General features: G+C 42.8%; 1 protein-coding gene and 1 long non-coding RNA gene across 2 annotated transcripts in view; both read right to left on the bottom strand.

Moving 5' to 3' along the window:
* Positions 1–358: 358 nt before the first annotated feature.
* The window catches only part of LOC102563999 (uncharacterized), a 261,609-nt gene continuing 235,025 nt past the window's right edge, over positions 359–26,942 (bottom strand). The window contains exon 6 of the long non-coding RNA XR_009464020.1: positions 359–617. This is a non-coding gene — a long non-coding RNA (uncharacterized LOC102563999). The remainder of the gene's footprint in view (positions 618–26,942) is intronic.
* Positions 14,641–22,916, bottom strand: SLITRK4 (SLIT and NTRK like family member 4). The gene is made up of 2 exons (XM_019492854.2): positions 22,822–22,916; positions 14,641–21,523 (listed from the first exon to the last, which is right to left on the bottom strand). Exon 2 carries the CDS (start codon positions 21,471–21,473, stop codon positions 18,960–18,962), a length of 2,514 nt encoding a protein of 837 aa, XP_019348399.1. The 5' UTR covers positions 21,474–21,523; positions 22,822–22,916; the 3' UTR covers positions 14,641–18,959.

Genomic DNA, 26,942 nt, shown 5'->3' with positions numbered 1-26,942 from the left:
GAGGTTTACGGTACAATATGGGCTTGTTAATTACATGGTGGGGGGAGGGGACTGTAAGGAAGAACTTCCTGTATTTATTGTGTGCATTTCAGAGACAAGCTTTTAATAAGGAATTCAAGCTATTTGCTGCTATAAGAAAAAAAAGCAGGTACCGAATAAAGACATGCTTCTAAGTCATAGCTACTGTTACTTTGTTGTCCCCATACTGACATTAAAAATGAAATTCAACCACATGAGCCCAAGCCATCAAAGGGTATCATAGCCCTGACAGCCAGAAGTGGAGTACTCAGGAGAGTGGAAGATTTCATAAATCAGGAAGGAAAACAGCAGCTTTATTTTTCATGTGCTGCAGGTATAGTTGAGCTTTCCATTTCTCGAAACAAGGCATTTGATGTTGTAAACATTGGTCTTACCACTTACGTAGCCTTGGTTACATGGATAAAAGAAGATCTTGTATCTTTCAGAGGTGGCTTATGTAGAGACAGACACAAAGTCAAAGGTGACGTGCCAATTGACCTCATCGGTCAGGCCTTATCCAATGTATCAGGACATACCAGGGGTAGCTCACTGTGTAACAGCTGATATGGCTAAGAGAAGCTGTGTTGGTCCACAATAAACTAGAAGGGAGAGAAGGACAGAAACGTAAGTTTATCACCTGGCCTGGATACACATAATTGGTTTTTAAATCTACATCAAAAAAAGGCTCAGACGTGCAGCATGGAGACCTACACTGGTCTTACTCAAATCAGGGATAAAACCATTCTTGTCTAAGTTTCACAAATGTAAATGCAGTGCATCTGCAGCTCTTCTAAGGTGGCTAATGGAGATATGCCAACAGCTCAACCTGACCCCACACCAGCTTATGGTGAAGCACTATAACAGCACCTGCTGCAAATGGCAACCCTAGCTGCTTGTCCATCCACTCTAGGTCCCAATATAATTTCCATTGCTTTACAAAATTTACAAAACAGGTAACACAGCATACTGATTGCACATGCCTATATAGTGAAATGGAAATCTAGAGACCCAACAACAGCGTAAGAGTGTTGCTGGAGAAAATAAAGATCCCAGACATATCAGTAACAAAAAATGAAATTAATTTCAACAAGGACCACAAGAACTGGTGGTTTTTCAGGTGGTTGTAGATTTTAAAACCAGAAGAAGCCATTAAAATAATTGCTCTGACTCATTGCTTCGTAGACTAGAGAAATTCAAACTTGAATTCAAAGCCTCCATTTGAACTAGAGAATGCATTACAGATAAACAATATTAAATATCTTGTAGTGCTATTTGGTGCTAAAGGATCTGCTACCATCACAATAACAGAATCATAGAAAATGAGGGCTGGAAGGGACCTTAGGAGGTCACATCTAGTCCAACCCCCTGCTCCAAGCAGGATCAGCCAAGACTTTGTCTAGCCAGGTCTTGACATACTCACATTGTTATTGCATGACAGCAGTACAGGACATTTAAGGATGTCAGGCCACTTTCTCTTTTTTATTATTATTATACTTTAACATGTTTGAATGCCTTTTATATTGAATCTCTTCTGTAGGCTCTGAAATGGTAACGTTTGTTTTTGTGACAATTGCTACGAAAACCTATCCGGGAATTCCAACATTTCAGGGGTCGGGGGAATGTAATTTCCCACGCCAAAGAACTCTGTTTTTTCTTTCTTTTTTTCCGGAGAAATATATTAAAAGAAATCAGTTGGGGGGGGGGGGGGGGGTTCCAGCTACTCCAGCTCCTCAAGCCTTGGTGAGCAGAGCCATTTCTGTTTTGATGAATCACCATTCTCTAATGAATTCTATTTTTCTGGAACATTCCCAACCAGTTCTGCCCACAGGCTACTAAGAAAAAAACTTTAATTTCATTTTAGCCTATTTTTTTTTCTGGGAATTAAATCCAGTTTCTTTTGACAGTGCAGTTCCTCTATTCCAAATCATGCATGATGTGGAATAGAGTCCATTCTTACTGGAATAGAATCCAATATACTTGGCATAGAGTCCAATATGTTCCCATGAGAACCAAGGCTTCGTGAAGCACAAAGGCTGCTCAAAGTGATAATACTAGCTCTAGCTTCTCCAAGGGGACTGTGTCCAGGTGCCTTGTTTCTGCCAAGGAGAGTGGCCAGTTACAGACTGGGGCTGGTTCTGTATCCCCATCAAGGATTACACCATGGCTGCTGTACTCCCCCCTACTAGGAATAGAAACTTTCCTGTGGATTTTTGTGGACCACCCTTTGGACTGAATGGCATTAGCCAACTGTGCTACCCTGAGAACCAAATGGGAGTTTTGAAGGGAAAAAATGATTTCCCCCTCCCCCCCCCTTTCTTTCTTTTGTGTGAAATTGTGAAAATATCCTCCCACCTTTAGCCATAACCATATATACAACCAAAATGTGACTAAGGACCAGGGGCAGACCCCCTTCTATTCCTGCGCTAGCTAAACTTTAAAACCACCTGTCTGGGAGGGGCACTATTTATTCAGGGTGTCTATACATGTGCTCCCAGACAGCCGGTCTAACTAAAATCTGTATTAAGTGTCCCGTGTTTCAAAATGGCAGGGGGGGGTGCTTTAAGTAAAGTTTATTCGATGAGTTTTTGTTAAAGCACCCCCTCCCCCATTTTGAAATGCTTAATACCAGTCCCATAGCAATGAAGTTTGGCACCTGGGGCAAAGCCTGCAGTAGCAGTCCAGCCTCGTCCTGCACACACATCTGGGCACCCCCGCCCCATGCTTGCCCGGGAGTGCATGCAGCGGCACGAGCCACCCTTCCCCCATCCACGTGCCTCCCCAAATGACGTGCTGTCAGCTCCATCCCACCTGGGCAACACCTATTGGTGCCCCATTGCTTCGGCGCCCAGGGCAATTGCCCCATTCGGCCCCCGCTTGCTACAGCACTGCTTAATACACATGACAGTGAGGTACTGGCATACCTCATTAGACAGATTAATCAAGTCTGCTCTGACACAGTCTAATTACAACATGTTAGAACATGTGTAGAAGTACCCACAGTACTGAAGGAGTCATCCGACTTCACGGATCATTATAATTGACCTGATTCCTGCTAATCTCAGGCGCTAACAACCCTCTCTCCTTTTCAATGGTTTTGATGTTCTCTCAGTGAAGCTTTTCTTTCTTCTGCAGTTTTGATGTCTGTTAGCCATTCCTGGTAGTATCTTGCTTCTGTTTCACAGCCCTAAAAACTGGTTTTAGTCCTAGCTAAAAACCTTCACTCAGGTGGTGTAACAGTAACTCAGGTGAATACTAACCAATGCATGGAAATGACTGACAGGGAAGTGCTGGATGCACTGTCAAGATGCTCAACAAAAGTAGGTTTTATGAATTTCAATAAGAGATGTACATTTAACTATGATGATGACGAGAATAATAAAACAGTATCTTTTGACTTTTCCTCCTAGTTTGTTGTGGGTTTTTTTTAAACACAATATATAATCCAGCAAATCGCTACATATTTTAGTTGTATTTAGTTTTGCTTTGATCTTAAACTAAATAATATAGTGCTGGACCCTGGCAAATAGAAAATCTTCTATTTATTCTGTAACTGGAGAAAATGATGGGTTGTGTTGACGCACCACATCATCTGCACCCCCCCCCCCCCCCCCGTTTCAAAACCTGAGGTCTGCCCATGCTCCGAGGAGGAGAGATGGGTGGTGCCTTTGCTCCGCTGCAATATTAATCAGCTATATGGTATATGCTGTGTACGTCTCAGTGCAGAGGGCCAGTATAAACCCATGCAACACTCAAGTCTCTTAACCCTGCACTTCTCAGCACAGAGGTCCATTGGATTTTACCATCTAAACTCGCAAAATGCTACCTTTTCTGGATCAGAATTGATCTTTCAAGTACTGTTGCTGCAGAATAAAATGAAAGAAATGGGACTGGGTTGTGCACTCCTGTCCACCACAGATTTTGACATGCTTTAGGAATACCTGCTACTTGAGACATGGAGGTGTTTGGGGTTGTTTTTTTTTTCCTCCTGTGCAAGAGATGCTGTTCACTTTCAGGCGCTGAAATCTCTCCCTGTCACATTGCTTTTCAAACCGCATTTGATCTCGCAGAATAAATATTATAAACAATGCCCAAGGAAGGCATTTTGAAAGACTGTAGGTCAAATTTCAATCTTCTTTTCAGTCATTTATTCATGAATTCAGCCATGAACATGTTAATCACAAAATGGGAAATTTTGAGCTTCAGAAGCAACATACCAGTTACAGAAAAACTCCCCACAACCTGTATTAAAAGAGCTATACATGAGTTTGAGTATCCAGCAGCCCTCCCTTGTATATGCAGGGTGCTTGGATCTTGAGTTACATGGTCTGTAGTTACAAGTACAATTTTTCCACTTGTGATTCATTCAGCAATGTACTCATCTTCCTAGGTTTTTACCCAAACCACCATCAGGGAGAACTGAACATAAATGACAGAACTGCAGTATTAAAATATTCTCCTAAGCATTTATTAAAATTATTCATGCAATTGTGAATCTGCTGCTTCTTTCCCTTTGTAATATATGGTAGAATCTGTGCTCTTGGGTGATCACTGGAATTTGTTGTGCATTTGCTTATAAAAGCCAATATTACCTATTTCTTACTGCATAACATTTTGCAAAGGACTAAACTCAGTGCTTTGCTCCTACTGACTGTGATGGACAGCAGCAAACAGGGTAGTTGTATAATCTGCTACATTTTTACCCAGTTCTAATATCGTAAAATGAGTCTCCAAAAGCTTTCCAACCCACAGCCTATAAAATTTTAACTATAGGGTACAGCTTAAAAATATATATATATATCAACAGTTTGTATGAACCAGCACAGCTTCAGACTCAGCATTAGAAGAGGAGCATACTTTTATTCTCACATGCCCTAACACAGACAAGATAATATGGTGCTAAATGAAGACTTGCCTGGTAGCTACTGCACAAAACGTGGCTGGACCTGTGGTGATGACAACTGAAGCCTATATCGTGGAAGATTTCTTGCTGGTCCTTTGGCTTAGATGACCAACAGGGTATTTATCAAGCCTCCCATCTCAATATCCTCTGGCTCACGTCCATGAGGAGGGGATGGAGTTGGCTTTTCCACTCGCCATGGATCCAAAGAGAATTAGGGGAGGGGTATGGATCTCCAGAGCCTATGGAGTCCTATGTATGGCCCAAACCTATAGATCTGCCCAAATGCTCTTCAAAGCATTAAGCCATCAGACCCCATGATTGCCCCCCTTGTCTGTGGGGGAGTACTGGTTGCTTCTCGCAAGCTGCCAGGAGAGGATGCCCCATTGCTGAAGAGAGTAAAGTATCTACTGACACCATCCTTTTTCATTTTGGAAGGAATTCCCTGCAGATTTAGGACTCTCATTCCAGCAGAGCACTTAACTTTTAAGTCCTTGACATCAGTTGAGCTCATGTTTAAGTGCTCTGCTGAACAAATGCCTTAACAGGGAGAGCGAAGAGGCATGGTGCTCTCCTTCTCCAGTTCTGCTCATCTCTCTGCGCTTGAGCAGCTGCAGCCTGCGCAGGGACCGGGGAAAGTTCTGCAATGATGCTGCAGAAGAGGCAAACCTTTCTGCCCACCATCCACCAACTTTTTTCCCCTTTCTCTGCATGAAAGGTGGGAAGGACAACATGATCACTGAAAGAGAGGGGCTCTGGATTGTAGAGGTTGGTTTTTGGGCTGTATAAATGCAGTTGTAACAACCGCGCCTTTCCGACGCACATCCTGACAGCTGAGCATCTCCTTGTCGCTCGACTGAGACTGTGCATTTACCCATGACTACATTTCTTGCCAGAGCCATGTTTTATTTGCAGAGAGTTAGCTATCGAGGTTATTGTCTTTCTAAAAACAATAGAAGACAAAAGTAAAAATACACCCAATCTAACACACAGGTACCAAAAGCCAACACAAGCCTCAGTCCACAGCATTCTCCTTAAAGCAGTTATACATTGCTACTGACTTAGATAAGTTATTTTCTTTCTCCCCTTTTATTTTTGTGTGTGTTTGTTTTATAAGTTATTTTGTCCTTTTTAAGCTGCCCTGAGCCTTTATTGGAAGGGCAGCAAATACATCTAAGAAATAAATAATACAAAGGTGGCACCACGGAAATTTCGGGAAGCAGCAGTCAAAGTGGACCTTTATGGAAGAGTTCAGTTCATTGTGCCTTTCTGATTTACTTACACAAGCTCCACAGTGATCTTGGCTATCTGGAAGTGTCTGGAGATGAATGGATACTAAGATGCTTCAAATTTTGCCTGAAAGCCCCATTTTCCTCTCGTATAACTCCCATCTCACCTATCACCTGTGACTTCATTCATGCCTATCTCATTTTCCCGCATTATTTTAAACATGTTTCCTGTTCGTGATGCACTGTATAAAGGATGCATTTAAAAAATAGTCTACTGGAATACACAGGGAATGAAGCACATTTAGGAAGCGGCTACAGACCATGTAATTCTGGTCTCCTATGTGCTTCCCTGTGGTAAGCTCCACTGATCCCTGATAGACACCGCTGTGGGTCAAGTCAGAAGCAGGTCTCAAGGGTGAAAGGGGAAGGAGGACTTAATCTGTTAGAGGAGAAACACATCGCTTTATTCCTGGAGATTGGGTGAGGGTTGGGGTTAGCCTGGCAGGCACTGGATGTAGAGCTACAGAAGAGCGTGCCCACATGCTTGTTGTCAGTGCTTACGTAGTCTGCAGTGGTATCCATTTAAAATAATGCTACCCAGGGATTTCTGTTCAACATGGGGAGTTGACCCCCCTGGCATGCTTTGTGTCCCTCCCTCAGATCAGCAGCAGGGGATCTCTGAAGGAGGAGAGCGGGTGGGACATGAAGAACTGATTTAGGAAGAGAGACGAAGGAAGGATATGCAAAGAAATTATTGAAGCTAGCGGTGAGGACTGGGTCCTTGGGCATGACCTGGGGTCTTGATACCTTTGGGGATCCGTTAGGCAAGCAGTGAACCCTCATCTACACCTCAGGGTCCACAGCTAATCCATGCCTGGAAGAGCTCTGCACACTGACAGGAGACATTCATGGGCAAATAAAGAAGCACCAGAAGAAGTTACACTAAGATCCAAATTCTCAGATGCCTGGCTCTGATACCTTCGAGCCTTTGGCCTTAAGTGACTGTCTCAGACTTATTGCAGCACAGCTGCGTTCAGCTTCCCAACAGCGTGCTTCTGTGCCTGCTTTCTATGCATCTCCTCTACAAATCTCTCACGTAACAGTGCTCTCCATGCCCCACCTGCCCATCATTCTTCCCAAGAAGGAACACTAACTCAGACTATCTTGGGAGACTAACACTGCTCATTAATTGATCAGAGGAGTCACTGCCAAGTGATGCAAAGTACTGTTTTCTTTCCCTCCCACCACTCCAGGCTTGGAGCATGCTGTTTCTGCAACAATCTCTGGCAGGAGAGGGAACAACCATAAGGGCCTCATCTAAAAGTTCAAGAAAGTACGCAGACAGATTCCCATAAATGTCAGCGTGTGCCGGATTGGGCTGGAGAACTGGAAATCAAACTTAAGCTTCCTGCACAAAGTTGCAAGGTGATGTGCCAGCTGGCTGGTCCTTCAGCACAGACTAAGACCAATCCATCATAGATGTCTATGAGCTCTGACACAACTTTCTTTTTACTGCCCAGCATGTAAGTACATATTTAGGGCACTCTGAAAAGGCAAAAAAAAGAAGTTTCTTAACAGACCATGTCAGATCTTATGGGGCAGATCTGTGGGAATCAGGCTCTTAACCCTGGATTATGTCTCAAAAAAAACTGTGTAACCTTGTTCAAACAAATAACCCAATTACTGTGATATGAGTAAGGCGAGGAGGATTTGGCCTGGAAAAAAAAGAGTTTGCCATATATTTTTTTTAAATGTTGATTGATTTTTTATTTATTTTTTTTAGTTTGCCTTTTTTAACAGCAGCAAAAAATATGCTTAGACATAGGTAATGCAAGTAGCTGTGAAAAATAATTACCGCACATGGGCCCAATTACTTACCAAGTTCTACCTGAAGCAGGACTCCCATGTGATTTCAGGAGACCGTTGAAAGGGATGGGTAAAGAAATGAATCAGGACTTCCCTGTTTGGCCATTGGAACTACCTTGTTTTCATTAGTTTAGTATCTGTTTATTCCCCCCCACCTTCAAAGCACAAATGCTTTTTAACCAAATTAGATTTTAATTCTTTCTTGCATTTATTTTTACACTGCAACTTCTTTTGATATGCATGAATGAAAAGAAGTGAACACTAATGCTAGCTAAATTGCAGGAAGCAGGATAATTGATGGCAACCTGTCCTGTAACCCTCTGCACCTCTGCAGAGATCCACTGACGTGTCGGTAGGGCTTCAAGTGGGTAGACCTCTGCATCTGTGCATCAAAATGCAGCCTAAGAGGGTGAAGAAGGATCTAGGATTTTTTTTTTCTAATAATAGCTTTTTACTAAAGATATATGATCAGCTGCAAGCTACTACTGCACATATTTATGGCTGAGGTGCAGTCTCCCTGCAAATGGGTCTAAATAATGGAAACCATGATACAGCCTTAATTATAGTAGCAATGTCAGGTGATGCTACATCAAACTGACCTTTGATGTTACATTTGTTGAGCTAAATAAATTAAAAATCATAGATCCCAGCAACAAACATGAGCATATCTTATCATTCACTCTGGGAAGTTGTTACTACAGTGCCATCTTCAGTGCGTTATACAAAGTGGATTTTTTTTTTTCTGTATAGGATTTTTTCATTGTTCTTTAAGGATAAGAATATAGATAAAGAGGGAGAAAAAGCCGTATGATCCTCTAACTGTCTTTCAGGGAATCACAGCATTGCGTCTCAGGGAAAAAATGTGTGTGGCAATCATGTAAATTATACATATCTATATACATATATCTATATATATCTGTTTCTATATATAGAGAGAGAGATATTATGGACAGCGGGAAACTGCAACTGAGTAGTATCCAGGAATCTGTCAGTAAAGGTTTAGGATCCAACCCTGTCTCCATACACCCGCAAAAGATCCTTACCAAAAGATGACAGTTCACTATTCTTGTTTGTAATATTGTATAGTGAGCCATAAGTTATATAATGTGCAATTTGATTTGTATGAGAAAAAAATGTTAATGCTTTTATAAGGCATCTCAGTAGTCAAAACAGTATCTCTGCAAGCTGTTTTAAGCTGCATTGCAGAGCACAGAAGCTACCACTTACAATAGGGACTCCCTTTCCCATAACTTTATAGTGCAGATTTAACCGGTGGAAGCATAATGTTCCCCTAGAGTACTCTGCAGGTGGCTGGGCTGTGCATTAGGGTCTCAGGAAGGGGTCAAGGAAGCAGGAATTTTCTCCATGGTTGCTACTGCACCCTATTCCCCAAACTCCTGTATCACTGCTCCAATGTCTGCTACTTATCTCTGTGGCAAACCACCAATTAGACCCAAGCCCCACAGCATTCTGGGAACTTCTTTACAGGTGTGCGCCATGGTAAGAGTAAATGGATGTGCACCTGCAATCTCATTTCTCACCCTCTTCTGTTACCTCGGGGGATCTGTGTGGCTCTGGTTGTGTGGACAGGAGTTTCCCCCACAAAGAGCAGCTGGGACGGCAGACAAAAACACCTCGCTGTTGCTTCCGTCCCATTCAGCACAGAGTGCGGATATGGAAACATGACACAATGCACATATGGCATCCATGGGAATCCTTATGTGAATAAGACAAGCATGACCCGACTCAAAATTCCCATCTCAACCCATGCAACGTACTGACAAATAAGCTGAAACCGCCATAGGTCCCAATCTTGTATTCTTGGGGTGGGGATGTTATTTTATTATTATTTTGCAGATGTTCCCCTTGGAGGAAACACATTTTTACTTACCTCTGCCTATTTTAAGCACACACATTGCCTTGCACATTACTGAAAGCTGTGTGGCTGTGTTTGAGGATACAGATTTGCAAAACTACGAAAAAGGGAAACGTATGTAGAAAGAGGGAAAAAAAAAAAAGCCCAGCTCATTCAGTTTCAATGGTTATTCTGAATCTGAACAATAGAGTACTCTGTATGCCGGTTGGTATTCCTCTTCTGAAATGGATTGCGTGCTGATAATACTCATCATTTACATAGTGCTTTCATTTTGAAAGCACATTACAAACATAAATGAAGCCTCATAAGCACCCCTTTAAAATGTGTAAGCCTTACTATCCTTGTTTTCAGAGAAAGAAGCTGAGGATGGAAGTCGAAAGTACTTACTCAAAGAGAGAGAGAAAGAGAGAGAGAGTGCATGCATCATTGCTCTCAATTCAAACCTTCAAGTTCTGCTCCTGGGGTCTGTTACTGCTTCTGACCACTGGACCATGCGGCTGTCAGCATGACATCACAACATCATATGGAGGACAAGACACCAGCAATGCAGAAAGAAGCTTTGACCATGGGAATCTTACTCAGAAAACAAAATTCCCATTGCTTACTGGAAGGCTTGCTTGAGTCAAGACTGTAAAACAAGGACTTTACCCCATCTGTTAAATACCGACTCAAGGTACTTACTGCAAAGCACTCTCTTTGGAATGAAATGACGTTTTATTAGACCAAACCCAGCCATAACATCTAGATGACATGTGATGCCATTGCTCTGAATGTATGTCTCACGGCAACACGAGCATTCAAGGAATGCATAGTTGCCATATGTTACTGACACCCGGGCACTGGCCTGAGGGCTCTGCCTCGGTGGGGGGGGGCCTCATTTATTTCAAGAGGACTAGTCACACACAAGTAATGACAGCAAAAAGAAAATATTACCATTGAGCAGTAAATCCAACCTCAAAACAATGAGCAAAGAAGCTACAAGCTAGCAAATATTTAAACTGAGTATTGGCAGGCAGGCACCTTGCCTGCCTATGTCCTTAGACCAACACGGCTACAACCAACAACCCTAAACCAAGTATCCTCATTTATTATGAGCCAGATCCTGAAAACCTCTTCTCAGCTGGGTCAGGCGTTACTCATGCAGCCAATCCCATTGACTCACGGTTGCTTCTGAGCTGAATTTTTGTGGCAGGAAATGGCTATCAGGATCGAGTCCTGGCAGACAATGGATGTGCCCAACTTCCACTGAAGTCAAGAGAAGCGAAGGCTCAGTCCCTCATGTTCAATGTCTAGTCGAGGAGCAGTAGAGGGAGAATTAGGATGGGTCTATATGGCTAAATTCTGCCTTGCATTGCACCCATGGGTTTACAGCATACCAGTGAGCCCATAACTTGAAAAAGAAAGTTATTTGCTGAAAGTACATTATCAACTATTTGGGTTTTCTCTCTGTCAGTCAAATACAGGCAATCACCCAACCACATGCCCATGCTGCAGGCCTCTATATTTTTTTTCCTATTACTGAAAATAAAATAATAGAAGTTTTATTCTTTTGAATGGCAATTAATTCTCTTCCCTGCCCCTCTCCCCTCAAAAGTTATTTTTGGGTACTGCAAAATACCCTGCTGGCAACCTGGAGACCTGTTTGGCGCTTGCAGACAGCATACAAGAAGAAGATCCTGCAGAGAGGGACACACAGAGTCTATGAATTGTACCAGGAGGCAAGGAAATGTGTTGTACAATACATTGTTTCCTGCAGTTTCTTGCGTTGAGTGATCTGCAAGACCTATCAGAGAGCTCTGCCCCGGTGACGTTCCTCACTGAGTTGTATTTACACGCGTTGTAGCTCCTGTTCAGGTCCGAGCACCGATATGCCTTTCAACTGAATCCTCTCCAAAATTTTGGGAAATAAATGACAGGCATGGAGTCCACTTGGCAAAAAATTATATTGAGATAGGGACATAAATATGATTCAACAAAATATTTGTCTAGAACACCTGACTTCAAAATGCCACCAAACCTATGGGTTTTGGATCCAGGTGAGGCCTCAGAGGGTTCGGTCACTGTACTCCCTTTCCCCCCAGACTCTTTTCCAAAATTAAAGAGCTGTGGAGAAGCTAGAGCTGTCCCTCTGACTCTGCCTAGTATCTAATATCTCCTAATCCCCAAAGTCATGCATATCCGTAAAGGTTTAGGATTCAAAGGCTCAACCCTAGTCTTCTCTAAAGGCAGTTTATATTGTTTCCTAGTTACAAAAAGCAGGTTCTTTCCCTGCATTGCACCATCCATCATCTGACAGGAGTCAGAAATTGCAGAGGAGCTGATGTACTGCAACTTGCCTTAGTTTTTGCAGCCGCTTGTGGTTCTGCAACTGTCAAAAAATGAGGGTGCCCTTTGCCGAGACAAGCACTGAATTGCACAGAACTGGGCGGGTACAATGCAGGGAATGAGATGGCAAGGTGGAAGATGGTGTAGTAGAAGACGGGAGGATGCTCATTTCTGGGAAATGTAAGCTTAAGGAATGATATAAGGACAAGGGATCCTTGCCATGTGCATTAAAGGCCCGTAAACTCGTGCTTACATCACTCAGGCTTTTTTTGTGATTAAACAGAGACCAGAGGGCCAGATGCTAGATGGCATAAATTGTTGTCTGTACATCAGTGTTGATTAACAGAAGCCCAGAGACCTGACGTGTGCGCGCACATATTTGAACTACTCACATTTGGTAGAAGTCAGGTCTCAAACAACAGAAAAGAGACTTTTTTTTCCCCCTTGCCTAATATATGTTTGTGTTTTTAAAAAAAATATTCAGTGTTAACTTACTGCACAGCTTAATATAAAGTAACTGAAAAATCAATAAGATACAGTGGCAGTCAGTGAATAAGGATTGATATTTTATAAATAACAGTACTCGTAATGTCCTGTTTTCATCTATTATCTAAAACAAGGATAATTAGTATTAATGATAATTAATAACACATAGTAATAAAGATCCTTACTGTATAGCCCCTTTTAGCTGCTTTTTTAAAGATAACATTTTTCACTTATCGCAAATAGGATAATCATTTTGGGCAAGGTTATTAAATATAAATAATATTCCAAATGCAAATTCCTACTGTAGGTATTCTGGAAAACATGCAACCACAGAAAAGGCAAATCTGTATACACTAACAAGTACAGAGTAAAACAACAAGCTAATATATTTGGTCACTCATATTATTGCATGACTTTCACTACAAGACAGTGGCAGTTCTGCAAGACATTTTGGGTTCAACCCTATTCTCTCCATGTTATTTTTGCCACTGACTTCAATGGCAGTAGAAGCAAAATCTCTATGCATGTGGACTGGCCATTTTCCAACCAAAAGCAACAACCAAACTCTTCATGGGCTTGCATGGGAGTGGTGTCAACCAAACTTCATTGTAAGAACCGATGCCAAACATTACAAAGCCAGTTTCTGCACTCATGTTTGCCGTTGGTTTAATGCCAATAATCAATAGCGTTACTCTAGACTTATACCAGTGGTCCTTCGAGAAGAATTTGTCCCTGATAATTAACCTTCATATTTTTATTTTTTTAACACAGCATCAGTCACTACAAAGTACAAGTTTAATAAATTAGCTTTGCCATTAAAAATACATTACAGACAGTGCAAGGAATACTTAGGGACTCTGTCGAGATAATGATCTGCTGTATTTGGAAAACAAATGTTTATACCCATAGTACTTTCAACAACTTCAATAATTACCACTGGAATTATGTTCAACATGTATTTTATGGCATAATCCGCAAGATCTGACTTTTGAAGGAACTCCCACGGCGTTGGCCTTTATTTTCATGACTGACGCTTTTGGTTCATATTCTATTGACGGTGAGCAATGGAAAAATCGGTATCTCTTCCCAATTACCTAGTCCGTAATCACTCACTGATTCTCAGACGTTACCATCATGCTGCATGTTAAATCTAACACAGCAGGGGAGTGTTTAATCTAGACATAATTCTGTCCCAGGTCTGCTCCCTTCCCGTAAAGATTTTCCCTACTTCATGAAACATTTTTAATACAAAAATCTACATTTGGAAGCTCAGCTACCTAGCAGTATCTTTTGACTTTCATCTATAAATTATTCTAAGATATTTTGAAAAGGAATATAAATGGATGCTTGGAGGAAGTCAAAGATGAATTGGTTCTCCTTCTCCAATTTTTTTTTTTTTTTTTAAGCAAACTGATTAATGAGAAGGGACGGGGATCAAAACAGCTTTGCATGGCTGTTTCTTTAAGCACTCAGTGTTGAAGATATCAGAAGCTGACTAAAGGCTAAATTCTGCTCATGTTACTAATACAAGCAATCCCACTGACCTCTGTGGGGCTACTTGAGCCAGTAAACTAAGCCGGATTTTGTCAAACATTGGACAGTGGGATAAACATGAATAAATATTCAAAAGTATTCATCGCAAAAACTATGAATACAAAAATAACGTTTGGTTTGGTTCAGTTTTTGTCTCTCTTTGGAAAAGATTCTTAAAGAGCTTACAGGCATTTAACAAAGTCTAGTTTCAGAAATATGATTGTACGAAACAATTTTATTAATATTTCCATACAAATGTTTAAATAAATTGTCTAATATTTTGATCTTGAAAGCAAACAAATGTCATTAAAACAATTTTTCTCTGTGTTTTACATTGTACTGGATAGGATAACTATTTTGTATTATAAACTAATCTAAAAATAGTAATGATCAAAACAGGGTAAAAACAATACATTTTTTTCTTTACTTTATTTCAAAATAGAGTGATTATAAATACATTCTTGTTATACTTCCTTCCCAATTCTTTGGATGCAACAAAAAAAATATCCCACTGTGCTCATTTCATACAATATCAATGTACAAATCATGCAAAAGATATTATAGATATACCACCATCAATTTGTAGACGTGTTTTGCTAAGTCTGAAACATCTGTTAATGTTATTCACAAGGCCATGCCTTTTATAATTTATACTGTACTTATGGCTTTTTTCAACAACAAAAAAAAAAAATTAGATCTTTTATACTAACTTTCAGATGTATTTACTATCAGGCTGGAAAATTAAATATAAAATGCAAATTGACTTATAGTCTTGAGCTGCTGAATCATAATGGCTGCCTTTTGATAAACTTTGACCACAAAGGTTTGGTTTTTTTCTTTCTTTCAAAGAAATCGTTACACTTTATTGACTCCATAAAAAAATAATGTAAACTTGTTTATAATACAATGAAACACAACACATTATGTTAACATCTGCACTGCCGCACTGCTGCATTTGTGTCTTTACAGCCATTTTAACAGCATGGCCACCCCCTCAACTCCAGTATAGTGCAGACAGGTCTGGTCTGTTTAGCAGCACTGGATAAGTGCCTTTCCAGGATAGAGCAGCATTTGATTTGAATGATTTGAATGAACATTTCACTACAGATGTTATCCGGACGCATACCCTGAAGGAAACAAACTAACGTTACGTTACGGGTAGTGTCAAGCCAACATCTTCAAAGAAATACAGTGTTTTGCCCACTTCCATGTTCTTTCAATCGCATCATTGTGCCATGGTACTGCACCATGTATGTAAACCACTATGAGAGATCCCTACGGTAAGATCCAGAATATGCGACTCCTTTCATGTTGGCGAGCCTCTGCTCATCAGACCGAGGCCCACGCAGTCCACAGGACAACTCTGAGGAGGAAAGCGATCATCAGTGCAAGTTTCTACACCTGGGCTCTAGCAAGATAATACGTGGCAATGCCTTTCTGCCTGCTCTCGTTGAAGTCCATGACAAAACTACCCTTCGATTAGGCCCTGTCCCATATTCAGACTAAAGCTGGATAGAAACCAGATATACAGTCGTTACGTATTTTCAAGCACTAACTCTGTAGCTGGTTGGCTCTTTTCATAGCTGGACAGACATGTTTATGGCATGGTCATTTCTTTGTATATGTGGGCGGTCTAAATTTATTGTATAATTAACCAGCTAATTGTGTAATATCTATCTATCTATCTGTACATATAGATCTACAGATAGATAGATAGATCTACAGCTAGACAGATAGATATTACACAATTAGCTGGTTAATCATACAATAAATTTAGATACAGTTAGATAGATATAGATACAGACATAGACATAGGTACAACATGTAGCAGAGGCCCAAGTCACTTAAGTAGCAGCAGTGGCTAAACGTTAAGCTCAAGAGTACCATGACTGCATGGGATTAGAGTTAAACATGTGCTCAAATGCATCACTAGCCCAGGGTTTAAAAGTACAATTAAAAGACAACGATGGTACAGTACTTCCTCCCTTATACAGAGAACAGGTTACCCCCTGTAAAAGAGGGGAACCTGAACCCAGTTCGAAGGTGCATTCAGCCTTCACAACTGTTCATGTAACTCAGGTCAAAGTCACCCACAACGTTCTGACCTTATCATGACTTAAAAAGCATTAAAGTATATATTTAATAAATGAATGCTGTGACGCGTCTTTCAGCTGAAGGGTCTGAGAGAGAACATGATGCAGTGAAGTGTATGTAAAAGCCTTGTGTCTTGACAAATCCCAGTGAACCTTGACACATTTGCAAAGCTGGGTAGCACCGAGCAGAGGAAGAGTCACAATGACCCATTATCCTCAGACCGCTGATGGAGCCATTATGTTCTATCATGTCAGTGCATCTTTAAGATGCCTTAATCCACAGGCTCTTGACACAATAAACTAAAACACTTTCTTCACAGCCCTAGGCAGTGTAGCATGTCAACAGGCAGCTAGGTACCTTTTATACCAGGACTGCATAGTAACCGGATCCTGAAAATCCCTATGATATTTTGGATGAAATAAGTTATTGTGCATGGATAGTAGCAGCTTTTTCAAAGATAAACAACCTGGCCATTTGCTTGTTTAAAAAAAAAATCTTAAATTTCTAATAAGGGGAAAAATTATAATAATATAATAGTAAAGAAACCTATTTCAAATCACAGGAGCATAAACAAATGATGCTGAATGTGAAAGACATCCTTTTTTTTTTGCTTTCTCTTTAAGTAAAGAAGCGCTGAATGTTTTAAAACTTTCTTTAAAAAAAAATGATTCCAGGCTGTATGCCAAATACCATCCCAGAATAAAATTTTACAGCAGTGTTATAAAGCCCTGAAATTAGAGGTTTACCATGGAAAATGCTGACACAGCCTCAACCACAGTGGTGATATTGGGCCTTGCTGTAATACCTGCCACTTGAAATTCATGAAAAACATTAATGTTTATTTCCTATTACAGCTTGATTGATTTATGCATTGATTAGAAAAGGTGGAGGGGAAAAAAGGTTATGGAGGCAAGTTAGATGACAGACCTGAGCCAAAGCTCATTGAAGTCAACGGAGAAATTCCTGTGGACTTTACTGGACTCTGGCTCAGTCTAGTAACATTGTTTTTTTCTGTATGATGCTTTACCAAAATATGCCCACTTGGACCTTAAGTTATCATCTCTCAGTAAAATAAAAAAGGTCTATTTTCCATTCTCCTGACCAGTTTGCTTTTTAACGATTCAGGATTCAACTTCCACAAAGGCAATTTTTTTTTTTACTCTTTATAGATACAGACTACAAAATACTCTGGACTGAACCAAGATCACTATATTCATTTTACAATGTGGCTTTAAGAAACACGATTGCCATATGGTTTACTGTTCTGACCAATTTATCTGACTGACAGCCGCCAGATAGAGAAGAATGGAAAATTAATGCATATACACGTAAAGTATTACCCCTTACTCATTAACTCCTGTAAATACTTGTAGTGAAAACTATTTAGATTAAGCTGTAGAACCCTGAAAAGCAAGACAACTGATGGCAAATCATTGCCTGAGACACAATACTAAAAAACTAATGACTCTATTTTAAAATGCACCATTGGTAACAAATCTGAAATAAGATAATATGCTAATTTCACAAGAATAGTACAGAACGATTTTTATTATTATCATTAGACCTGATCACGTAATTCCAGATAACGCTATACATTTCATCACCAGTTTCTGTTTGGTATATTGTTCTGTTTTAATTTATATTGAATGATTAATGCACTGTGATCAGGAAAACAAGTCAGGCATATTAAATACATAATAAGGAGTACATATCTTCCTATTTAGTATACAAAGTATTTCATAAATATGAATTATATTACAAAAATAATTTCTGCTACGCTCACACAGTAAGCACTGAAAATTTTGGACAACCTTTTGGGGTTGTAGGTGTTTCATGTAACTGAGAAGGACCTCTAGTCTTAATTGGATTTGAGTCATACATTAGATTCTGCATAAATGTCAAATGTTTTCTTCAAATCGCACAAATGCTGTTGACGTCAGTTGGAACTTTTTTCTTTCTTTTTTTTTTTTAATTTTATATATAGACAGGTATGCTTCAAGTGGTCAGATTTATTTCATAGGTATGTAATGCATGGTATATTCTAAACAAATATTTGCACAATTTAACATTATAAATCCAGTGGTTTCAAGATGCAGGCCATAAATGTAACCAATTTACACATACTATCGAATGTTCTCTCTTTGCATGCTTTTTACTTTTCAGATAATCTTTAAACAGTGCCATTACAACACCACAAATCAAAGGATTGCTCCAGTTCCACCACCTTAATCCACGTGCAAGATGAAGGACCCAGCTGAGGTACAAACTCTGGTACCAGTTTTCTTGTGTTTGCTCTAACAAATCACAAGGAGACGAAGGTTTTGCATTTAAGGTACAAAACATATATGCCTCTTGAGGTTAAATTCAGTGTAATATGTGTATAAAGCATCCCTTTGGCAATAGAGTTTGCAGTATCCCTACAGGATTCCACAGGGCACGAGCTTTATGTAGGAAAATCTATTAAGGACTTTCTCCTCTACTTGACAAACCAGATGCAGCTACAGTTAATCAGACACCCTTGGATACACCTGCCTCTATGCCTACCAATATTATATTGTATTTGGAAGTTAAAAGTCAACAAAAGGCACTTTCATCATTAAATAAATGTCCTCTGTAGGAAATAAGATTGCATGACCTATATTTTATTCAAAGCTGTTTGTTCTTCAAGGACTTGTAGGTAGTCAGGTGAACCTTGAAGTTTAGCTTTTAGTTCAAAATATTCACTCTTTCTTTGCTCTACTACAATTTTACTATGATTACCACCTATTAGCGATTTCTTGGTTTTTTTGTCTTGTTGTTTCTCGGGGTAGCGGATTTCAAAGCCACTGACTCCTATGCTGTTGTATTCTTTTTTACTCTCAAGGAAATTCTGAATAAACACATTGGAATCCCTCCCAGGGAACAACTCATCCAGCTCATCAATTGTGCTAAGTCTTTTCCTGGTATCCACATGCAACAAATCTTTTTCCTTGTCATTCAGGTTTCTCAGAATGACTTTTTGCCCTTGGGGATCACCAAACATGAAGCCTGTTTCCGAGTCTTTCAAGCCACAGGTGTGACTTTTGCTCATCTGCTCAATGGTTTGAGGAATGAAGGCCTCTGCACATAGTCCATCCTTTTTGTTTGACTTGTGGTCGTGCTTTCTTAGCTGCAGTTGCATGGAACTGCACTCTTGGTTCCCAATGCCTTCGTGCTTTACGGTTGGTTTTTTGTTGCGCCGAAGCACAAAGACGAGGAGGCAAAAAGCAACGAAGACCGTTAGAATGAGCACGACTAATATGCTTAAGATCAGGATGGATAATGGAACTGGGCCACCGGGAGGGCTCCGAATTGGAGCCAAGGGTGTAGTAAAAGTGATGGCAGGAGCAGGACTCGTGAACAAAGCAGATGGCTTGTTTAAAAGTTTAGGGCACAAGATCTCGTTTTTGAGTGACTTAAGTTCAATGTTAGCAAACTGAACAGGCGTTTCACATTTTAATTCCTTCACCACAATTCCTTCATTGAGCTTTTCCAGCCAGAGTTTTAAAGCGACTAAATCACAAGTACAGTCCCACGGATTACCTTCCAGATCAATTTGTGTAAGAGATTTTAGCTGATCAAGAACGCCACTTACAGGTAAATACATGAAATGATTGTTCCTTAGATTCAGTCTGGCAAGGGGAGCACCAGCAAAAATGTACGCTGGCAGACTTCTCAGAAGATTGTTGTTCAAGTAGAGTAACTGCAAATTGGGCATTAAGTCAAAGGTGCCTGCTAAAATTTCTTTGATAACATTGTATTCCAAATACAGATATTGCAAATTGTGGAGGCCGGCAAATATTTCGGGACTCAACCGCTCAATTTGATTGCCATTAAGGTACAATCTCCTTAAATTTGTAAGGTTGCGGAAAACCTCCCCTTTGATTACTGAAATCCGATTGCTGCCTAAATGTAGCAAATCCAGCCCTTCGAAGTCAATGAAATCGGAGGTGTCCACGTCCTTAATGTAGTTGCCATTGACATGCAGTTTCTTGGCATTTAAAGGTTTCGGTACCAGTTCAGACATCGATTCTATATTTCTTTCTTGGCAATTGACACTTAATCCCAAATCAGAAGGATGCGTTTTGCAGACACACGGGACGGGGCAAGGAGTCAGAGGAGGAACCCTGGTCTGATAAGAGATGATCTGACTGAGATTTCGGTTGGAGAGCGCTTTGCCGGCTACAATTCCCGAGATCTTGGAAGGATTTGTAGTTTTCGGGGGCTTGGTGACTAATCGGTGCATTGATGTTTGTGTCGTGTGGCCATTAGGTGTGCTGTATCCAGGCTCCAACTGGGAAGGAGGCAGAATGCGCACATCAAAATCGCTCCCCGTTCCCATGGAGCATAACTCTTGCTTATTGGTTTCTTTCAAAAGCCTTCCATACAAATCGCTGGGAGTTTCACAGATAGCTTCCCCAATGTAGATGTTATAGGGCATGTTCTCCAGCCATGCCTTCAAAGGCAAGAGATCACAAGTACAATTCCACGGGTTATCTTCCAGCTGCAATTCGACGACTCGCCCAATGTGCTCCAGAACTCCAATGTAGGGAAGCTTCTGTATTCGATTTCCTCGTATATCCAGATGGGTTAAAGAAGCAAATCGAAAAATATTATCGGGAAGGAATGAAATCAGATTGTCATTAAGGATGAGGACTTTCAGCTTGTGAAGCTTATTGAAGGCTCCCCGTTCAATATACTTGATTAAATTGTAGTCAGCTTGGAGATACTCCAAGTTCTCTATGCCAAGGAAAGTGTCAGCTCGGAGAATCTTTAATTCATTGTTGTTCAAGTGCAACTGTTTTAGTGCGCTGAGACCCAGGAAGGCTCCTCCCTCGATGTTCTGTAATTTATTGTTACCCAGTTGCAGGGACACCGCATGGGTGAAATTAAGAAATGTATTTGGATACAGAATAATGAGCAAGTTGTTTTGAAAATTGAGGTGGTAAAAATTAGACCAAGGTGGTTTGAGCTGATTTGGTCTGTAGACTGCAACCTTCTCGCAGTTGACATACAGCACGTTCTCGACCGAAACGCAGGAGCACACGTTGCAAATTTCCACGGAGGTGTCGGCATCTGCATTTGTAGAAGCAGCTGGGGACGACAAAAGCAGAAAGAGCCACAGAAACATCTTCTTGTGCTCAGCAAGCAACCTTACGCTCCTGAACAAAGAGAGAGAATCTAAAGAAAGAAGGAAAGAGAAGAGAAAATATTTTTTTTTCAGTTGTCATTGTTCCAGAAAGTCGTTTGGGTTAAAAATGGTACTCCGCTGAGCTGCTGTCCCTGACGAGCATTCAAGATAAGCTAGAAATGCTGAACCGAAAGCAGCACGGAAAGGCTTTTTTTAACGACCCGACCAGAAATACGAGGCAGCTATCCTTTCAAATGCAGAATGTAAACCCACGCAGGCACACGCAGACACGCCAAAAAGCAAGGCTCTGCAAATATCCTCCTCTCTCTCCAACATGACAAACATGCCTCCCTAACAAAGTAGGATAACCAAAGTCGGTTCCAGCTTTCCCGCATCTCCCTAGTCCTGTCGCCGTCCGTATAAGCGCCGCGCCACGCAGGGACGCTAAACACACCGTGCATTTAAAGGACGCTGAACACACAAGCGGACGCGATGTAGGTACAAGCGAGGCAGAGTGCGAGACAGAAAAAGAAAAAGGAACGAGGGCGAAGGCAAAACAAGACTGAACAGCGTCCTTAACACGATGCGCATCTCCACCTTGTCCCCTAGCTAGGGAGCTGGCTGGATTTGTGCAACACAGGCAGTGTTGCTGGGCTGATTTTACCTATTTTAAGCGCTCGGCTGCAAAAGGATGAGAGCGACACACGAGGAGCTGCCTGGGGAAGCCTGAAGACGGGCTGCGAGCGAGGGATGGAGGAATGTGGCTGCCCGGATACCCCCTCCCCCGGGTCAGGAGCAACCCGCCCCTGCCCAGCTGAGCCCCGCTAGCCCCGCAACCCCCCCGGCCCGACCTGGCCAACACCTCAGACCAACTTTTTGGGTGGGAGCCGGTCCCCGCGCTGACAATGGAGGTGGCTGGCAGGAGCCCTCGGCTAGAGCCAGCTGCCATCTTTCAGTGCGAAGCCGGGGGCGAGGGGAGGGGAAGCCGGGGGCACTGACACCCCCACAGTCTGGAGCTGGGCAGCGGGATGGATGGAGGGGAGAGGGGACAGGGGGATGAGATGGGCAGCCAAGGGGGCAGGGCACACACACACACACACAAATATGGGAGGGGGGGTGCAGGGGGCAGAGCCCAGGCATGGGGGGCACCGACACACACACACACACACGCACACACACACACACTACCGCAACGTTTTGCCGCAACACGCAGCCCCCCGCCCCGTGCAAAACCTCTGCTTGCAAAATTGGGCTCCTCCTTGCACCCCCGCTCCCTCCACAGGGCCCGGGGCAGCCCGGCAGCAGCCCGCAGCCCGGCGGGCGCTGCCCCGCGCACCTGCCCGCTTACCTCGGGGGCTCTGCGGCGGCGGCGGCGGCCAGACGTGCTGCGGGCAGCGCCGCTCCGCGCGGGCACACGTGCGCGCGCACACACACGCGCGCACACGCGCGCCGGGGAGGCAGCGCCGGCCGCTTGCCCCGCTCACACGCGCGCACACACACACACACACACACAGGCGCGGGGGGGGGAGCACGCGCGGTGACAGACTCCCCTCGCTCTGCGCACGCACACACACACTCGCGCGCGGGCGCGCGCACATGCACACGCACCCCCCGTGCACGCCGGCAGAGAGGAGTCCTCGCTGCACGCGGGAGCCGAGGTTTCCCCACAGTGCACACGCGGATGCAGAGAATCCCCCTCGCCCCCTCCCACCCTTGCACACCGGCCCCCTGCCCCGCACACACACACACACACACACACACACCCTTCCATACAGACCCCCCCAGCCATACTGCCCTGCACACGCACACCACACACTCACTCATACAGCCCCCCCCCCCCCTGCCCTGGACGGACACGCACACTATTACACACCAGGCCCCCTTCCCTGCTGCCCTGGACACACACACACACACACACACACACACACACACACACAGACCCCCGCCCCGCTGCCCTGCACACACACACACTACACAGCTGTATCCCACACTTACACACCAGGCCCCCCCTTCCCTGCTGCCCTGGACACACACATACACACACACATTCACTCAACCCCCCCCCGCCTTACATACAGACCCCACTGCTGCCTTGCACACACACATACACACTCAAGCCCCCCCTTGCATATAGACCCCGCTGCTGCCCCATACACACTCAACCCCCCTTACATACAGACCCCCCCTGCTGCCTTGCACACACACACACTCACCCCCTCTTGCACATAGCCCCCCCCTCCCCCGTTGCCTTACACCCCCAGGTGCTGCTCGGGGGTGCAGGAGCCGGAGCAAGGCGCGCCGCGCGGGGCAGGCGTCCCGGCTCCAGCCCCGAGCCCGCACCGCACCGCACCGCACCGCACCGCCCGGCGCAGAGCAGCCCCCCCGGGCCCGGGATACTGTACCTTTCTCCAAGGGACGCCCCCACCCCCGCGCATCAGGAGGCAGCGCCCCGCAGCCCCCCGGTGCTGCCGGCTGCAGCCGCCCCGGGCAGGGTCCGGGAGTCCTTGCAAGCCCCCCTACTTGCCTGCGCTGCGAGGGGCGTCGGGGCTGCCCGGCCTGGGGGGGCAGCTACAAGTGAAGGCATTTGCTGGGACTTGGCCATGGAGCTCCCCCTGACCTGTGCCTCTCTAGCTAACCCCTAGCAAGGAGCCCCGGAGCCGGATCCATGCAGCAGCTCAGCTCCCCTCCTGGAAGAGGCAGAATCCTTCTTGAGAAGAAACCCCTCCCTCCCCCCCCCCTTCCTCTTCCATCCTCTGTGACAATTTAACCCCCACTTTCAGCAAACTGAGGGGCTGAAACTGAGTGGGCAGAAAGGATAATATTTCCTGCATCTGATGTGAATGCTGTTATGAAACAGCATCGCTTTAAGGACATGCCAGCCAATCCTTTCCTAAGACAACACAGATATTTATGTAGCTCATTCTTCCTGGTTAAGAGAAATTCTTCTTCTGCCTAGGTAACAGCTGCAGTATGATGGGGGGGGGGGACACCAAACCAACCCTTGAATGTTATGCACTTGTGCAAAACAGATTCTGCTCATTACAAACTCCCATTTACTTTACATTTCACACTATCATTTAAAGTGGCAATGAATACTCCAAACAAGGTGACACATTTTGGAAGGCAGAGGCAGCCATTCACCAGATGAAATCTTACCAGGAGAGTTGAACTATTTGTCCTTTGCTAGAAATGCCAGCATAATTCAGTCAGAGGCAGAGAAAAAAGGAGTTTATATATTGCACAGGGATCAGTGTTGAGCGGCAGTTCTGGGCATTACTATCAGGGAAGGCAAGCAGCAACTCTTTCATTTAGAGAAATGAACTCAAATATGCTCTGAAGGCTGCTTGCCTCTAATTGAAATAATTGTAGGATGTTATGTTGTATTATGCGGATCGACTGATACCTGAAAACAAATGCAGCTGAGACATCAAGAATTTGCATATCACAACAGAACTGAAAATGATCGGTGATTAATATTCAACCAATTAAACGCTGGAGTCTTTAAAATGTAAACTCCTTTAATTATTGAACCATTAACCAAGCGCTATTCTCATAAAAGGGAATGCATGTATATAAAAGGCGCATTTCATAAGCATTTGGACATGGTTTAGGCTGAATTTCCCTCTCTATCTACATAAACTTGCAAAATGGCAACACAGGACTGTCATCAATGCAGTGGGTAATACCATGGAAGGATATCCCTTTTATTATTATTTTTAAACAAGCTACATACATGCAGGTATAAAGGTCAAGGTACTCAGTTTGTCTTTACCTGTTATGTTTAAACCTGATATTAGACTTATCATTTGTTCATTTAATACGTGAACTTGTGTTAGGCGACATCTAAGGCACGGCACTACTCTTACCACCATTCAGTAACTGCTTAAAGAACTTAACCAGGCCCTCACACCTGTAACACAACAGATGAGCAAGCTGGAAACAGTAGCTGGAAACCTAACTAAAGAACATTAAAACAGTAAAAAACTTCACCCTAGCTAAGTTATTCTTGTAGCTCCTATTATAAATGTAAACTACGGGCAGTAGCAACTTATGTTATTGTAAAACTTTGTTCAAAATGAAACACTGTGAAATGCAAGCTTGCTAGACAGGATTTCAACAGAATGATAGAAAATAGGAACCTCAAGGGGGGTCACATCTAGTCCAGCCCCTTGCTCCAAGCAGGACCAGCCCCAACTACATCATCCCAGCCAAGGCTTTGTCTATAAAATCCTCCAAGGATGGAGTGTCCACAACCTCTCTGGGTAGCCTGTTCCAGTGCTTAGATTGTGACTTTTTTAAATGCAGAGCAGTAAAAATCAAACCGTCCCTGAAACCTTGTTTAAGTCATTTATAAGCTATTGCTTACAACACTATATAATGTCAAGATCTGTTGGGAATTATTCTGACGTGTAAATATATCTGGAATGATGCCTCTCTGTATTAAAATGTAAGACAGCAGATCTAATTTTAAAAAGTAAAATCCTCAGCATGGATTCAATGTCAAGTGCTGAAGCAGAGTTTTAAGAAATACTTAGCATAACAGGGTTACATCTTGGAATCGGTGGGTCATGTTTTCCCCCTCGAGGTTTGTGCAAAATTCCCACAGGCATTTATGGAAATTCTTCAGATAAACTGATGGTAGAAGACAGCGGAAACAAAAAGAGCAACTTGGGTTATTTGGTCTAATTCTCTGCAGTTTTCAAGATCACTTCAGGCCACAAATCACTGTCATCATTGAGATATCTAACCTATATTTCCTGTTAATTTTCTCCTTCCACTTTATAAGACGTGTTTCCCAAAAAAAACTGAGTTACCTATTTTTAAGATTATCATTACAGGCCATTTTGACCAGGAAAAAGAAAAAAAAAAAGCTTCAGAAAAAAGACAGGTATATAATTAAAAGTAGAAATGTGACAGACACTATTTGGTAGTGCATACTGGGTGTCACTCATTATTATGGCAATTAGCATATCAACAGACGTCATTACTGCATCCAACTAGTAGGTCATTGGAATACAAGGCAATTCATTGGTCTTGGCTGCTAAAATTTGTTGAAAGATCTCAGCAGAAATCAGCTATGCACATTTCATTTCATTCACTGCCCTACCTGCGGGAATAGCTTGCTTCTAAACACAGGGACCCACCGTGGTCTGCACGTGGTATTTGCACGGAGGTGGGAACGTAGGCAATTGAAGAATAAGATGAAAACATCATCTTACAAGCGTTCAAAGTCATCTAAGAGAAAAGTATTCCTGGGGCCAATTCCTCTAAACACGGAGGCCAACAGAGACAATATAGCCAAAATTCAAGGCAAGATCATGGGTCAAACCACAGTGGATCTTATTCTCCACATGTGGGACTATCAGTCCTGCTTGAGAGAAAAATGGAATAAAGAGGAATCTGATCTGAGCACTTCGAGTTGCATTTTCCTTGAGGGTTTCCTACTTAATGTTTAAGGGAAGGGTTACA

The sequence above is a fragment of the Alligator mississippiensis genome, chromosome 8, assembly GCF_030867095.1.
Source record: "Alligator mississippiensis isolate rAllMis1 chromosome 8, rAllMis1, whole genome shotgun sequence".
Taxonomy (NCBI): Eukaryota; Metazoa; Chordata; order Crocodylia; family Alligatoridae; genus Alligator; species Alligator mississippiensis.
The sequence above is the reverse complement of the archived record's forward strand: the minus strand, read 5'-3'. Positions and strand labels throughout refer to the sequence as shown.

Excerpts from the sequence above, each read along its gene's own strand:
- SLITRK4 (XM_019492854.2), bottom strand. The coding sequence starts at position 21,473 with ATGTTTCTGTGGCTCTTTCTGCTTTTGTCGTCCCCAGCTGCTTCTACA.